This window comes from Crocodylus porosus, unplaced genomic scaffold, assembly GCF_001723895.1.
Source record: "Crocodylus porosus isolate Cpor-Errol unplaced genomic scaffold, CroPor_comp1, whole genome shotgun sequence".
In the NCBI taxonomy this organism is placed as follows: domain Eukaryota; kingdom Metazoa; phylum Chordata; order Crocodylia; family Crocodylidae; genus Crocodylus; species Crocodylus porosus.
The window spans coordinates 8,380,345-8,395,655 of NW_017728886.1; the positions used below are offsets into that span (position 1 = coordinate 8,380,345).

Here is a 15,311-nt window from a genome sequence, read left to right on the forward strand (position 1 = left end):
AGCCTATGTTTTGGTCGAGGCAGACACCCAGGGTGCTACATTAGAAGAGGAGGGTCCAGCCAGAGCTGGCTGCGCGGGGAAAATTAAGATAGGCTTGTGGCCACTGTGATAAAGCTCAGCAACTATCAAAAGGACTCAGTGAACTGTGACGAAGGAGGGTCTTGCACTTGCCTGGGGACTCAGGAAACCTGAGTTTCCTTCCAGTTAGTGCCGAGATCACTTCATCTCTATCTCTGGTCCCCATTGCTAAAATGGGAGTAGTTCTGCTCTTAAGGATTAGCCCCATTCCATAGAGGGAAAACACAGTTTCAAAACTGAGGCCATCAAAGGGCAAAAGAATCAAAAAGGTAAAGGCAATCATGTATGGCCTGACTTTAGGTGCTTGTGTACATATAATTTAAATGCTTGGAGTCGCCATATTTAAATATTTAGACCCAACAGACTTGTCCAAGAGTGTCAGCAGCAAAGGGAGGAACAGAGCCAAGGGCCCTACAGGCCAGTCCTGACTTTATTCACCAACACACACGCCTCCCTATCTTGAAATCACTTCCAGCTGGCTCACACTGATGCTGCATCCATTACCTTGCTGAAGGGGAGCAGGATGAAACTAAAGGCCAGGGATATTCATCCTAGAGAACAGAAGTTACTCAGCTCAGTTTCCAACACAATATACCAATACCACAAACACATTATTCAATTATCCTTCTCAGACTCTTCCATGGCCATAGTATCCTAGCATCTGGCAATCACTCCTGCATCCTTCCCAGGATTGTACTCCTGGATTGTAACCCCCCATCTGTAAATGGAGATAAGGCAGTGCTGTTATCCTCCATTCACAGATGGGCACCTGAGAGGCAGAGCTGTTAAGACCCATAGGAAGTCAAGAACTTAGACCTCTCTGTTCCTAAGTCAGTGCTTTATATATTACTCTGCCTTAATGCTCACCAAGCCCCTAGAGACTATTCCCCCTCCCCAAAATGTCCCCGACATGCCCTTGGCGTGGTCTCACCATCACTGTAGTCCTTGCGGCTCTGGGAGAGGTGGTATTGCCTAGGGAAAGTGCCACCTTTTCCAAATCTTTCACAAAACGGAATATCAAAATCTGGAAGGAGATAAAGAGGAAAGTGGTTATTAGATTAACTCCGCATTGAACGTGTAAGATGTTTCTCTACTGCTTCCAGAGCAGTATCCAGAGCCCTACCAAGAAGCATGACCCGCCTGTCTACTCCCTCTCCACATGTGCCAGACCCCAAAATGAGGCAGTGAAGCTACCCCAAGGGCCTTCCTTCCAGCCCCTTCTCTTGACAACTCCATCTCCAGCGTGCTTAAGATTGGGGGCAGGCGTGTGCACTCAGGGTGGCTTCACTGCCTAATTTTGGGATTCGGTATATGCAAAGCAGACCTTGCTCAAAAAAGGCCTGTCCTTTATACTACCTGCCAGTGAAAAACCAGGTTAGAGATGGCCCCATCATGGAGGCTGTTCATTCACAAGGCTCTGGGCTGAAATCTCCCAGGAGCAGACAACTGGACACCAACCCAGCTCTAACAGAAATTATTGGCCAAAAGGCCTGGTGCTGACTGCACTAAAGCCAATGGAGGCTTAGGCAAAAACTTCAAGAAGAGCAGACTCTGGCCTACAAAGTTTAAAGGCTCAAGTTAGCTCTCATGACTTGGGACCATCCCCTGTTCCTGCCTCTTCCCCAGCTAGCTCTGATGTCCTTGGAGGCCGCGAGGCACTGAGAAGAGCCTCTCCAGCCGTCTCTTCCCCATCCTCATCTCTAGTTTCTCTCCCTTTCTATCATTTTCCTGGCCTCCTTCATTGTTCTTCCTCTCTACTCCACCCCAGTCCTTTCCCAAATCCTCTGAGAGTCCCCTTCTGGCTAGCTTTCTCTTTACACTCTAGTGCCTCAACTCTCCTGTCTCCCCTCACACAGAGCCATCACACTTGCATTACACAGATCAGTCTCCTTCTTTCCCAGGAGGCTAACACCGGCTGGGATGATTTCAACGGAAAGCAGGAGAGTTGCACCTTACAGACTAACTCAATTAGGGATGCATAGGTTTTTGCAAGCAGCTTACTTCACCATGGGACTGCAGGGAACAGAGCTTCTAAACAGAAAGCAGGAATTTGAGAGTGAAGAGGGAGGAAAAGGGAAGAGGCGCTGCTGAGGGAGGCAAAGGTGGGTAGAAGAGAGAAGAAACAAACACCGCTAGCTCACCGAGCACACTGGGGTTATAACAGCTAATCCAGGTATGGGAATAAGACTCCGTAGTACCTGTTTAGACCAAACTTTGCACAATCCAATCTGTGCATGATTTCAGCCAGATGGAGTCAGGCCTCGGGGCCACCGAGCCCAGGTCTCCATGATCTGAGAGAGCACAGCCAGCATCAGATACTCCAGAGGAAAATGCAAGATCCTGGTAGGTGGCAGATGTGAAATAACCTGCGCTCATACAAGGCCGTCATGTGGACCGCTAAGAGCCGAAGGCTGGCTTAAACCCTGAACCAGGAAGGTCTTACGTCATATTTACATCAACCGCCACGCATTAATATTAGCTTGGATGGAAGAGAACAGAGAGGACAAAAGCTTAGATCAGGTAACAGGACTTTGATATTACTAGGGAAGAAAACAAGACTTTCTATAAGAATAATAAGAATATTGCTGGAGGGGCTGGATGTATTTAAGTCAGCCGGCCCGCATGATCTTCATCCAAGGGTGCTGAAGGAATTGGCTGGTGTCATAGCAGAGCCACTGGCATGGCTGTTTGAGCACTCGTGGTGTTCAGGTCAGGTCCCAGAGGACTGGAAAAGGACCGATGTGGTCCCCATTTTCAAGAAGGGGAAGAAGGAGGATCCTGTAACTATAAACCGGTTAGTCTCACCTCTATCCTTGGGAAAATCTTTGAAAAAATTATTAAGGATCACATTTGTGAGAGGGGAAAGCAATGCTAAAGGGCAACCAGCATGGATTCATAGCAGGTAGATCTTGCCTGGCTAACCTGGTTTCTTTTTATGAACAGGTCACAAAATGCTTACACTCAGGAATTGAGGTGGATGCCTACTTGGATTTTAAGAAGGCCTTCAATATGGTATATCATTATATTCTCATAGATAAACTGAGCAACTGTGGCATAGATGATTACATGGTCATGTGGGTGGCAAATTGGCTTAGGGGTCATACCCAGAAAGTGGTGGTGGATGGGTCGGTATTGACCTGGAAAGATGTGGACAGTGGAGTCCCACAAGGCTTGGTCCTTGGACTGGTGCTATTCAATGTCTTCATTAGGGGCTTGGATGAGGGTGTGGAAAGCACTCTGTCTAAATTCACAGATGATACCAAATTATGGGGTAAAGTTAACACACCAGAGGGTAGGGAATGATCCAGGAGGATCTGGACAGGTTGGAAAAATGGGCAGAACAGAACAGGATGCAGTTCAACAAGGATCAACAAGGACAAGTGCAAGGCGCTGCACCTACGAAGAAGGAATCACCAACACATTTATAGGCTGGGGGATGACCTTCTCAGCAGCACAGCAGCGGAAAGGGATCCTGGAGCCACTGTTGACTCCAAAATGAAGAAGAGTCATCAATGTGACAAAGTGATCAGCAAAGCTAACTGCACTTTATCATGCATCAGCAGGTGCATGACAAACACGTCCAAGGAGGTGATACTTCCTCTTTATGTGGCATTGGTCAGGCTGCCATTGGAGTACTGCATCCAGTTTTGGGTGCCGCACTTCAAGAGGGATGTGGACGGCATCGAGAGGGTTCAGAGAAGGGCCACTTGTATGGTTAGGGGACTGCAGGCAAAGCCCTATGAGGAGAGATCGAGGGCCCTGGATCTCTTCAGCCTCCGCAAGAGAAGGCTGAGAGGTGATCTTGTGGCAGTCTACAAATTCATCAGGGGAGGGCAGCAGGGACTAGAAGATGCTCTGTTCACCAGGGCGCCTCTTGGAGTAACTAGGAACAATGGCCACAAACTGACGGAGAGCAGATTTAGGTTAGACATCAGGAAGAACTTCATAGGAAGGGTTGCCAAAATCTGGAATGGGCTCCCAAGGGAAGTGGTGCTCTCCCCTACCTCAGGGGTATTTAAGGGGAGGCCGGACATGCACCTGGCTGGGGTCGTCTGACCCCAGCGCTCTTTCCTGTTCAGGGCAGGGGGTTGGACTCGATGATCTGCTCAGGTCTCTTCCGACTCAAACATCTATGAATCACACGGGCATGCAGGGAGAAAATTAGGAGATGGCTAAGGCACAATTTGACATGCAACTGGCAAGGGACAGAAAAAGGCCAGAAAAGAAGGGATCGTACAAGTATGTCAAGAGTCAGAGAAAGACCAGAAACCATAGGTCCCTTACAGAATGCAGGAGGCAATCTAGTTATCGATGATGCAGAGAGGGCTGAAGTATTTAATGCCTTTTTTACTTCATTCTTCACAAAGAGAGGGAAGCTATCAGATGACTGCAGCTGGTAGCAAAGCTAGGGAAGGAGATAAACAGTCCTGAGCGACAGAAGAACAGGTTAGAGATTACTTAGAGAAGCTAGATACTTTCAAGTTGGCAGGGCTGGATGGGATGCACCCAAGGGTACTCAAGGTATTGGCTGAGGTAATTTCAGAGACATTGGCTAGCCTCTTGGAGTAATCACAGAAGTTGGAAGAGATCCTGGATGATTGGAAAGGGGCAAATATAGTGCCTATCTTTAAGAAAGGGATGCAGGAGGATCTCAGGAATTACAGATCAGTCAATCTGACCTTGATACCTGGTCAGACCATGGAGCAGGTCCTCAAGGAAGCTATTGTGAAGCACCTAGAAGAGAACAAGGTGATCAGGCACAACCAGCCTGACCGAGAGCAACCTGACGAGCCTTCACCAAAAGCAAGTCATGCCTGATCATCAACCTGATTTCCTTCTGTGATAAAGTGACAGGCTCTGGGGATAGGGAGAGACCAGTGAATGTGATATAACTTGACGTTAGCAAGGCCTTTGAAACGGTCTGCCATGCCACGGACATTAACAAGGTGAGGAAATACAAACTAGGCCAAAGTATGGTAAGGTGGATACATACCTGGCTGGATCACCGTACTCAACAAGTAGGCTCAAATTTTAGTTGGGAGGAAGTACCAAGTGGGGTTCCCAGGAGTCTGTTCTGGGGCAAGTATTGTTTAATATCATTATTAGCGATTTCAATGATGGGACTGAGTGCATGCTTAGCAAAATTTGTGGATGACACCAAGTTGGATGGAGCTGCAGACACTTTGGAGGGTAGGGCCATGATCCAGAATGACCTGGATAGACGGGAAGAAACGGTCTGCAATCAATCAGATGAGATTCAACAAGAACAAGTGCAAAATGCTGCACTTTGGACAAAATAACTGTTTACACAAATACAGACTGGGAAACTACTGGCTAGGCTACAGTACTGCAAAGAAGGATCAGGGAGTTGCAGTGGACCATAGCCTGAATATGAGCCAGAGTGCTCTTGGTGCAAAAAAGGCCAACATCATACTGGGTTATAGTAACAGGAGTGTCAGTTGTAAATGAAAAGGAAGCAACTTTTCCACACTGGCACCACCTGGAGTAGTGTGTCCAGTTTTGGGCCCCACACTTCATGAAGTACACAGACCATTTGGAAATAGTCCAGTGCAGAGCAACAAAAATGATTAAGTGCCCAGAAGGCAAGGTTTACGAGGAACGGCTGACAGAACCAGGATTATTCAGTCTGGAGAAAAGAAGACTGTAGGGGGATTTGTAACAGTCTTCAAAGACCTGAAGGACAATTAGAGAATGGAGATGGGCTTTTCTCTGTAGCCGTAAGGGACAGGACAAGGAGCAATGGACTCAAGCTGCAACAGAGGAAGTTTAGTTTGGAGATTTGGAGGCACTTTCTGACTATGAGGGTGGTCAAGTATTGGAACCGGCTGCCTAGAGAAGTGGCGAAATCTCCATCCCTGGGAGTTTTCAAGAGCGAGTTGGACAGATGCCTGGGTGGGATGATTTTTTCAGGGATGACCCTGCTTTGAGCAGGGGGCTGAACTAGTTGACTTTGTGAGGTTCCTTCCAGCCCTTCTTTCTTATGATCTTACAGTTGAGACAAGCACTAGATGGAGAGGGATCAGGAAATATCTGATGAGGAGAAGAGGAAGCCACCACTGGTAGCCTAGAACAACAGGGGATTAAAAAGTCTTTGTCGTCCCCCCTCATTTTCCCTTCCTGTTTCTGCTCTATCCTAGTCTGACTACACGGCCCATTCTGAATGCTTGTTTGTCTTAGCCGTGAGCCAGCAGCTGCTCCTTGGAGGCCACTTCTGGCTTCAGTCTCACTTTAGCTCATCTTGACCATTACCCCAGCTCAGGCAAGAAGCAAAGTCCGGCTGAAACACAGGCAGCCAAGCTTCTGTGTCAGGTCAAGAGGCTCACGGAAAGCCACGTGCAAGCACCAGGAAAGGCACTGGGGGCCTATTAAAACACCAGTGACAGGCACTGGTATGGGAGCTCAAATCCCACGGTTTAATCTGCAAGTGCTGCCTCAAGCCAAAAATGTGTTATCATCCCCTCGGCCGAATGCCATTAGTTCATTTTTAATAGTGAAAGTCATGACAATATGATGAAGTTTCCATGACTTAACCAGCTGGGCATTTATGCTTGGCTAAGCACTAAGCAAAGGTTTTTGTGGGCTATCAATATGTTTTCCTTAAACATATTGACTATTTCTCTTATTAATGCAAATGGAGATCCACTGCAACACAAGACATAAGAAGGTGAAAGTAAACTCCGGTTAGAAACAACAGGCGAATTGGACAAGGTTATTTCCATCTTCCAAATGGAGCGAAATGCAAGGGGCAAGGAAAGAGGCAAGCAGGATGGTTCAGTCCTGGAGAGACCATTACTGGATGGTGGAGACCTACTTCTAGCTTCAAACTTCAGCTTTACAGCTCCTGGGTGCAGAAGTGAACGGACTCCATAATCAGACCTGGCGAGAGCTGGCTCGTGCTGGCTGGCAAATTTGCAAGGATCCATCAGAGTAGCAAGCATTATGCATCAGCACTCTCAGTCCTTAAATTTTAAAATGCCTTCAGGTCTAACAGCTGCAGGGGCCATTCACTAGCTAAGCAGTGAAGGCACTGGTTTGCTGCTGATCATTTTTATCTCAGAATCTTCTTCTGTTTTCCCTGACAGACATGTAGGTTTGAAAAAGCCACTTTGCTGCAATGTAGACATGCTGATAAATCCCAGGTAACCTTACCCAGGCAGTCAAGGCTGTCTTTGGGCTGACTCTTCCTTCTTGAAACAGGAGTTTGGGTATAGGGTGGGCTGTGGGGAAAAAAAACACAAAAAAGAATGCACCTACTTTATCAGAGGACAACTATAGTGATCAGCATCACTTCTACATTCAATCGACACCCATCTCACTACTTTCAATAGGCAGGAAGTGCTGGACCAGTATTAGGCAAGCTTCCCTCATCAAGCCACCACCCCGCACTGCCCTTAAACATATGCTTATCATTACCCAGGCGCACCAAGCTGGAATACTTGGGTACATAAAGTTAAGCTTGTGTTGTGCTGGACAGGACCCTCACTGCCCAGCATGTGCACCAAATGAGGCACGGCTTTTATAGAGAAAAGGCAAGAATACTAGCTGTTGTGGTCTGAATGCTAATACCAGTGTCTGCAACTTAACGATGCCTTTTAACATTACCCACCTTGAGTTGTGCTTACACAGGTCAGCAAGGGCTCCCTTTCCCTCCAATGTTGCCAAGGAGCTACTTACTTCCTTCTTTAAAACCTTGGTGAGGTGCTGAGTGCCTCCAGCCCCCACTGTGCAAAGCATGAGCGGATGATACTCAGTGCCTGAGAGATGTAGGCCCTTAATCAAGGCCCAGAGGATTAGGTCCTGCACTGGGACTAGGCAGACCCAAGCCCCATTCCTGGCTTGGCCACTGGCCTGCTGGGTGACCTTGGGCAGGTCACCTCACTGCTCTGAGCCTCAGTTTACCTTTTCAGACTACATACAGGATAATTAAGGTGACTGCAATCGTTTGAAGGGAATCCGAGACCAGTGGGGGGACACCAGCATGTGTGCATCACACCCCTACCCCCAACTGCCACACGCGCGTGCGTGCACACACACACACAGCCCCAACCCTGCAGCTCCCAGAAGCAGGGCTGAGCAGGACAGCACAGCACACAGCCCCAGCTGCACAGTTCCTCACATGCACCCCTCCTCTGACCCTGACTCTGCTGTGCAAGTGACTCTGCTCGCAGCCCAGCAGAGTCCAGACCAGGGAGCAGCCCACTGACTGGGCTCCCTGGAGAAAATTAAATCAGAAGTCCCGGATCGGCATGAACCTGCAAGTACATGCCCAGCTCCTGACTCAGGAGCTAGAGATGTGAGTGGGTCCCCACCAATCCTGGGGTTTTGCTTCATTTTTTTCCAACAGCCGGGACACTGAGACAGCCTCTGAAATCCAGGACTGTCCCGGCCAACTCAAGACATATGGTTACCCTAGGGATAATGGCCTCCCTCCCTGGCACAGCACTGTGAAATTTGCGGAAAAGCAGCCCTGTGTGGGACTCCATTGTCGTCATTCTTGCTTTTGCTTTCAGGGAAAGTCAGAGCTGATTGCCAAGCATTTCCCACCAGCAGGCTGATTGCGCTTCCTCCTACGACTGCCACAACACAAGCAGCCCTGGACAATGCTGTCTTGAGACTCTGACAGGACAACCTCGATTGCTGAAATAATCCTCCCTGCCTGCCAATCTCCTTGCCTTGAATTGTGCAGGCAACTGCAGATGGCTTCCCTGAGCTTCTAGTCTCAAGGTCACTGTGCTGCAGGGTGCTGGTGCTGCTGCCGCCTTCTCAGACACAACCCTTCTGCAAACACCCGCTTTGCTCCAAAAGCCAGAACAGCAGTTGGGCCGCGTGTCCTGGGTTGCTGCTGCAGGTGAAATCTAGTTTGACTCTGGCCAAATCAGGCAATGGTAATTTGCCTAGAAGGGGAGCCCGTTTTGGATGTGCAATGGTGCCAGCAGGACAGAGGCACAAACCGTTAAATGGACCTGGAGATTGAGGCAGAGCCAAAACCTGCAGAGTTCAAGAGCTGAAACACACAGTGCAGCCTGTCCCCTACACATGGGCCCTACTGTTCTGCAATGCAAATGCTGCAGGTGACAACCAGCAGCAGGAATCTAAACACCAATGTGGAGTAAAAGAAATGGCCTCCCAAAAGAAAAGGGGGTTGCGCCTCCTAACCTGTATCCAGGCAAGGCATAAACCACGTGGGGTCTGCATGGCACTGACAGCACTAACTGGTGACCTGGCACAGGGCAGCAAGCAGGCAAGGTGCCTTGCTATTGCTCCTCAGGCATGTGTTTGAGCATCACTTTGGACTCATGCTAACAGCTACCCCTGCTTGATCTAGCTGTAAATGGTCACTGAGGCTGGGAAGTCCAAGGCAGCTGGATGTGATGCTAGCTGGGCTGCTGGCTATAGAAACCACACTGGCCCAGCAGCCCATCGGAGTCAGGCAGACAGACTCTTTCCTCTGACCTGCAGCTCACTTAGCACAATGTGTCCTAGTCACTTCCTGAAGAGGTGCTAAACTTAGCTGTTTCCTCAGCGTCCTTGCAGGGAAGTATATGCATTAGACGCTGAATTTACCAGGGTCACGCAAGAGCATGTGGAAAGGGGAGGGGAGAAGCCAGTGAATGGATGAAACCCCTTTAATCCAATGACTACAAAAGCCAGAGGGACAAAAGGGGAAAAGGATCTTCTGAGGCAAAGCCAAGCTGGTCACCTCACCCTCTGCCAGTGCAGGACCATCCCTTCCAACATGCTCCCAGAGCCTCACTCCACTCACGCAGCCTCCATCACATCCCTGGGGAGACCACGCCACAGGCTAGCGGCACTCTCAGCGTTACGATAGATTTCCTGGCATTCAGTCCAAGCGGTCTCCAAGTTTTGGTATGTCTCACTCCTCCTTCTAACCCCCAGGGCCATCTTAACCTCTCCCCTCTCTACACAACTGTGTGAGGAAGGGTCCCCCACTCAAGCAGGTGGTGACAGGCTCGACTTACCTGTCCACAGATCTGTCCAGAGACTGACAGCTCCCAGAGAGCGAATCGTCAGGGCTCAAGAAAGTGTCAAGCATCTGTGAAGAGCAAAGAAAATGGGAAACAAATGAGAAGAGTGAATTCTTCCACCTTGAGTTGTAGCAATTTGGGTAAAACTCTCCAGGTGCTGAATGGGGATAAATGCATGCAGCTCCAAAATCAGCCAGCTTGCATCCACGGGTGGAGTCAGGCCTCACCTAAGAGAGGACCTCAAAGCATTGGAAACTAATTAAGCTCTTCTGTGAGGTTGGAAGGGGCTATTATTCTCTGCAATCATCATACGTCAATAGGGAAACTGAGGCACAAGTGATTCACCCCTGAGGCTTTCAAACATGCCAGGCATCAAGGAGGTGCACATGCTCGACACCTTTGAAAAAGTCTGAGCATGTGTGATTTTAGCCTAGGCCACAGAGCTTGACTATGGCTCATGAAGGAGGGGAGACCCAACCTCGCAACCTCCACAACCGCAAAACCGTCCTTCCCCTCGGCTGAGTTGAGGAGTGGACTTCAATCTCGCCAAGATGGTGAGTCAAATGCTGTATACGCGTGGCTTCCTGGATGAGATATTTGACTGGGTTGGGTTATTTATAGCTAGTTATTCACAATAGAAGGGCTGTGCTAGCTGGCCTGGTGCGCCCACAGATGCACACACTTCCACTTACAATGGAGTCTTCTCTGGGCCACCCAGCAGCAAAATCAGCATCGTGCTACAACAAAGCACCAATTAACCCTCAGCACCCCGCGGAGGTAGGTGCTGGCTGCAGCCTTCTGTGGGGGAAGCCAAGGCAGGGAGGTGAAGCGACTTGGCCAGAAGCATGAAGAAAGCTGGTCTCAGAGCTGGGATTAACATCTAGAAGGGAGCTCAGTCCCAGCGCACCCCAACACGCTTCCCCTTCTACGGGACGTCCTTATAGTTATGCCTGTTAATTGGTTGTCGTAGCAGCACTCATCGTTTTGGCAGGAGCAGTCCCAAGAGACGCTGTAATTTTATCAGCTTCACATTTTCACCCCGAAGGCTGATGCATCATTGCAGGAACCCAGGCAAGGAGGCAGGACCTGTCCTCCGAGTCCGTGATTGGTATTGCAAACTGGAGAGTCACTGGGGGCCTTGGGGAACTCTCTAGCAGAGGCCCAAGCATGCCATCTTCAAGGTGCTCTTGTTCCCTATGAGCACAGTGGAGATGACAGTCTGAACTGGGAGCCCCATTCTGGCTCCACTAATCTCCCATGGTCATGGCCCCCAGCCGCTGCTGCGCTGGCCCCAGGGTCACCGTTACAAGGAGCTAGAGGCTGGTGCCAGCCCCTGGATGCCATCAGCGAGCTGGCATGGACCAGCGCCATGCTGTAAAGCTAATGGCTCTGCATTACTTTACCCCAGCCCAGGTCCAGCCCAGGGCCCCGTCTCTCCCTTTGTTTCTGCCTGCTTGAGCACAGTTCAGAAACTTTCTGAACAAGGCAAGCCCAGCTTTTGGCTGCCAGAAGCACTAGAGATATCTGTGCTCAGATGCTGCCAAGACTCACCCAGAGTGGCTTTTATTTTATTAACGGCCATATAATAAACCCCTGAAAACACAACTTTGCCATGGAAACGTTGGCACGGCCTCCGCAACACTGCTGCTAGCGGGTGCCTTCACAGCACACAACACGCCCTTCTTTGCATACAGTCTCTTCTATGGGGATAGTTATGTATCCCCTCGCTTAGGGTAGCAGCCTCCCTTGGAGGTTCACCCATGTTCTGGACAGCTTTAAAGGCAGGGCAGCACTGGTCCCCACCTGCACAGCCAGGGCAGCCCAGAGGTTTCCGGCCCGGATCTTGTACTTTACCAGGGTCTCCTGATCCTGGAAGAAACTCCATGCTGTGCTGGGACCAAGATGGCCCAATGGACTTCACATGGGCACTGGGCTCCAGCTGCAGCAAGCCAGTCATCAGGCTAGCATTCAAGCTGCTCTGGTGAAGGGGTGCTCAAGCCCTGGCCCAGTATCATCCAGTCTGTGGCACTCCCCATGAATCTGGAAATTTGGTGGCAGGAAAGCAGTGGCAGCACTCTTCCACAACCAATTTCTAGATGCATGGGGAACTCCAGCCCCAGAGCACTGGATCAGCCAGCGATCCCAGCATGCAAGGTCAGGCAGGAGCAGCACCGGCTCCCAGGACCCAACCCTGGCAGGCGGGGAGCTGGGAGGGGGAGGCACTGGCTCCAGGGCCCAGTCAAGGTGTGGGGAGGCAGCAGGAGGGTGGTCCCAGGCCTCCAGGGACCAATCCCAGCAGAAGCGGGGGGACACCAGGCCCCTGGGGACCAATCCTGGCACACGGGGTGGGGGGGGTGATACTGGACCTGCCCTAGGGTGCAATTCTGCCATGTGGGGCTCCATCCATCTCGCAAAACAGCCCCACCCCACTCATCTGGCCCGGAGGGCCAAAAGTGTTGAGCACCACTGGTCTGGGACAAACAGAGAGGATGGGAGCACAGCATTAAGTGGGCTGCCCCCCAACCCCAGCTGCCCCTTTCTGCTTTTAGGTATGGAGATGGTGAGACCAGAGGGCATTCCCACTTGCAGGCCACCAGCAATGCTGGGGTCACTGGGCTGGGTTCCTTACTAGGGAACCGAGACACAACATCTGGTTGGAATTAGACGCAGAACCGTAGGAGGAAAAGGCTGCAAGAGCGGGGCCAAGAATGGGAACCAGAGCTCAGACAGAAACACAACACGGGAAGCAACGAGGTCTGCTCAGCACTCGCAGCTCACTGCAGGCCCTGCAGCTTGCTGCTCTCCCATGGTCCTAGCACATGGCCCGGGAGCGGCACTCGCCCAGTTCCAGCAGTTAGCAGGGTTACAGGGTGCACGGGAGGAGGAGGGAGGGAGAGGGTGGGAAGGGAGATGCTAAGGGGTGATGCCCAAGTGGGATATAGTCACAGAAGCAGCTTCTCAGTAGATCTGGGAATGAGGCCCCCTGAGCACCCACAGCTGGAAAGTGCTGGCCCCCTCGGGACCTGCCCAAGCATGCACCACCCACCCATGCCCAACCCGGACCTGCAGTGTAGAAGCCACTCAGCAGTTGCCTGCACCTGCTGCCATCCTCATGACCTCAGCCCTGGGGAGCTCAAGAGCAGCCAAGGGGAGGCAACCCTGGAGCAGCTTCTCGACTCCACCCCATACCTTCCCTACCTCAGATTTGGTGTGGGTGACTGGGGAGAGGGAGGGAAGAGATGGGAGCACAGGGGATACGAAGCCAGGATTAGGACTGTGATGGCATCACTGGACCCCTTGCAGACCTGGAGACTTTGCTAGTCTCCTCAGTCTTCCCTTCCTGGAGGGGCAGCACCCAGCAGTGCAATAACGTCCATCTGCCGACGGCAGGCGAGGCGAGGCTCTCAGCTGCCAGCTGCACTCACGTTCGGGTCCGTGATCTCTGGAATGAACTCCCCCTCGCTGTTAATGCTCGTGTAGGACCCCTGCCGCGCGATCTGCTGCTGCTCCTCGGGCACGCTGCCTGGGGGCGGAGAGCTCCGGCCGGTGTGCAAGGAGCCTGCAAGGCAAAGGTGATGGTGAAGGACAGAAGGAAATAGCCCCTGCGAGGTCCTTCCAGGGGGTTGGGCACAGCCCTTCCACCTGATCGAGCCGGAGCTGTGTACTAAGCTCGACTGATCACCGAGAGAGGGGACAGCGAGAGAGGGGAGACCCTGCATGTCAGAGCTTCGCTCAGGACTTTGGAGCAGATGCTGCCTTTGCGCTGTGTGTCTGTATGATGCTGCCCACTTCTCACTTCATCCCATTGCTCTGCGACCCACCCCAACCACCCGCAGCAGCACTCACGCACTCCACTGCTTGTCACTGTTGTCTGCATCAGCCACACAAATTTAGCTATTTCTTCTCTCCTCAACCCCTGCTTTTCTCCTTGCATTGTTCAGTAATCCCTTAGAGACAAGGGGTCAGGCAGTGCTCTGCTTCTTTCAGTGCTGGGGCAGGTTATGCCAAGGATCTACATGATCAGCAAGGCCGAATCTGCGTCTCCAACAGCACAAGTCATTCCAACCAGGTCCTAAGAAAGCTGCTTAAGAGTACAGTTTCCTGCACCCCTGGCTACTTCTGCTGCTTTCATTGGAACTCCCTGTGGTTGGGGTCTCCTGCGCTGCTAACAAGATGCCAAGGGCTAAATGCTGTATTTCAAGAGCAGATTCATAAGAGAGAGCCCGTAGCTTCCCCAGCTCACAGTGCGTCTCACAACACACTGTCACTGTAGCTACCATAACACACAGGAAGCAACAGGCCGAATTCATCACTAGCGTAACTCTGCTAGTTACCCCAGGCATCTTTGGACTTCCTCCTCCTTCCACTTACACTGATGCAAATCAGGAATTGGCTCACTGATGTGAACAATGCTGCCCCAGATCGAAAAAAAAAAGGCCCCCGTGCACCTATGCTGAAGCAAATTACAACCCAGCGTAAAAGGTGCACTAGGGGGAAAAAAGAAAAGAATGTCATCGCCTTTTGCTGCTGATTCCTTCCTTAGATTTTAAAAATAATAATCAGATGGGTTTGGAGTCATTTTTCTTTTTATTCTTTTCCCCTCAGATTTCCTGCAGGATAAGCACCCTGAGAAAAAAAAATAATCCACATGAACTGATGCCAAGACCAAGGAGAAAAAATGGTCCCACTTGTTACAGCTCTCCTATCGCACTGGCTTCAAACCAGGCTTAGCAAGAAAAACAAATGGGAAGTACACCACAGCTTCTTTCCCCCGACAAAAATCATTTAACCACTTCATCACTCAGTTGCCTTAAATAAACCAGGTCTGCAGGATTACTGTTCACTTATTTCTTTGCACCTGGCAGAGGGTGTTAAGGATGGACACAAAAGCAGCCCCTACCCCGAAAGCAATTAGTGACTATTTTGCATGTTTGAATTACTTAGTCTCAGCTGGATTTAGGATTTCTATCACTGAGATGTTACAATACCTCTCACCATTTGCTTTCCAAGAAAACCTTATGTCCCAGTCCCATGGTGATTCATCAGTTCCAAGCTTAACTTTAAAGATAGCAGTAGTCCCCATGGACTGAAACAGGACTATTCCCAAGTGTAAAGAAACCTGCCACAATGGCTGGACAAGGAGTAAACTGGATGGAGAAAGGGCTGTCTAGAGGGACAAAGCTCTGGGAGAAGCTGCTGGGACTTGTCCCCGTAGTTTCAACACCC

The 15,311-nt window shown here is 50.6% G+C and overlaps 1 protein-coding gene across 3 annotated transcripts in view; it reads right to left on the reverse strand.

Moving 5' to 3' along the window:
• LOC109306583 (mitogen-activated protein kinase kinase kinase 3-like) overlaps window positions 1-15,311 on the reverse strand; it is a 94,145-nt gene that overhangs the window by 14,199 nt on the left and 64,635 nt on the right. For all 3 annotated transcript variants that reach the window (XM_019530080.1, XM_019530064.1, XM_019530073.1), the window contains exons 8-11: window positions 13,511-13,644; window positions 10,080-10,153; window positions 7,249-7,316; window positions 1,010-1,102 (exon numbers count right to left, since the gene is read on the reverse strand). In XM_019530080.1, the coding sequence (XP_019385625.1) occupies window positions 1,010-1,102; window positions 7,249-7,316; window positions 10,080-10,153; window positions 13,511-13,644 (369 nt within the window). The remainder of the gene's footprint in view (window positions 1-1,009; window positions 1,103-7,248; window positions 7,317-10,079; window positions 10,154-13,510; window positions 13,645-15,311) is intronic.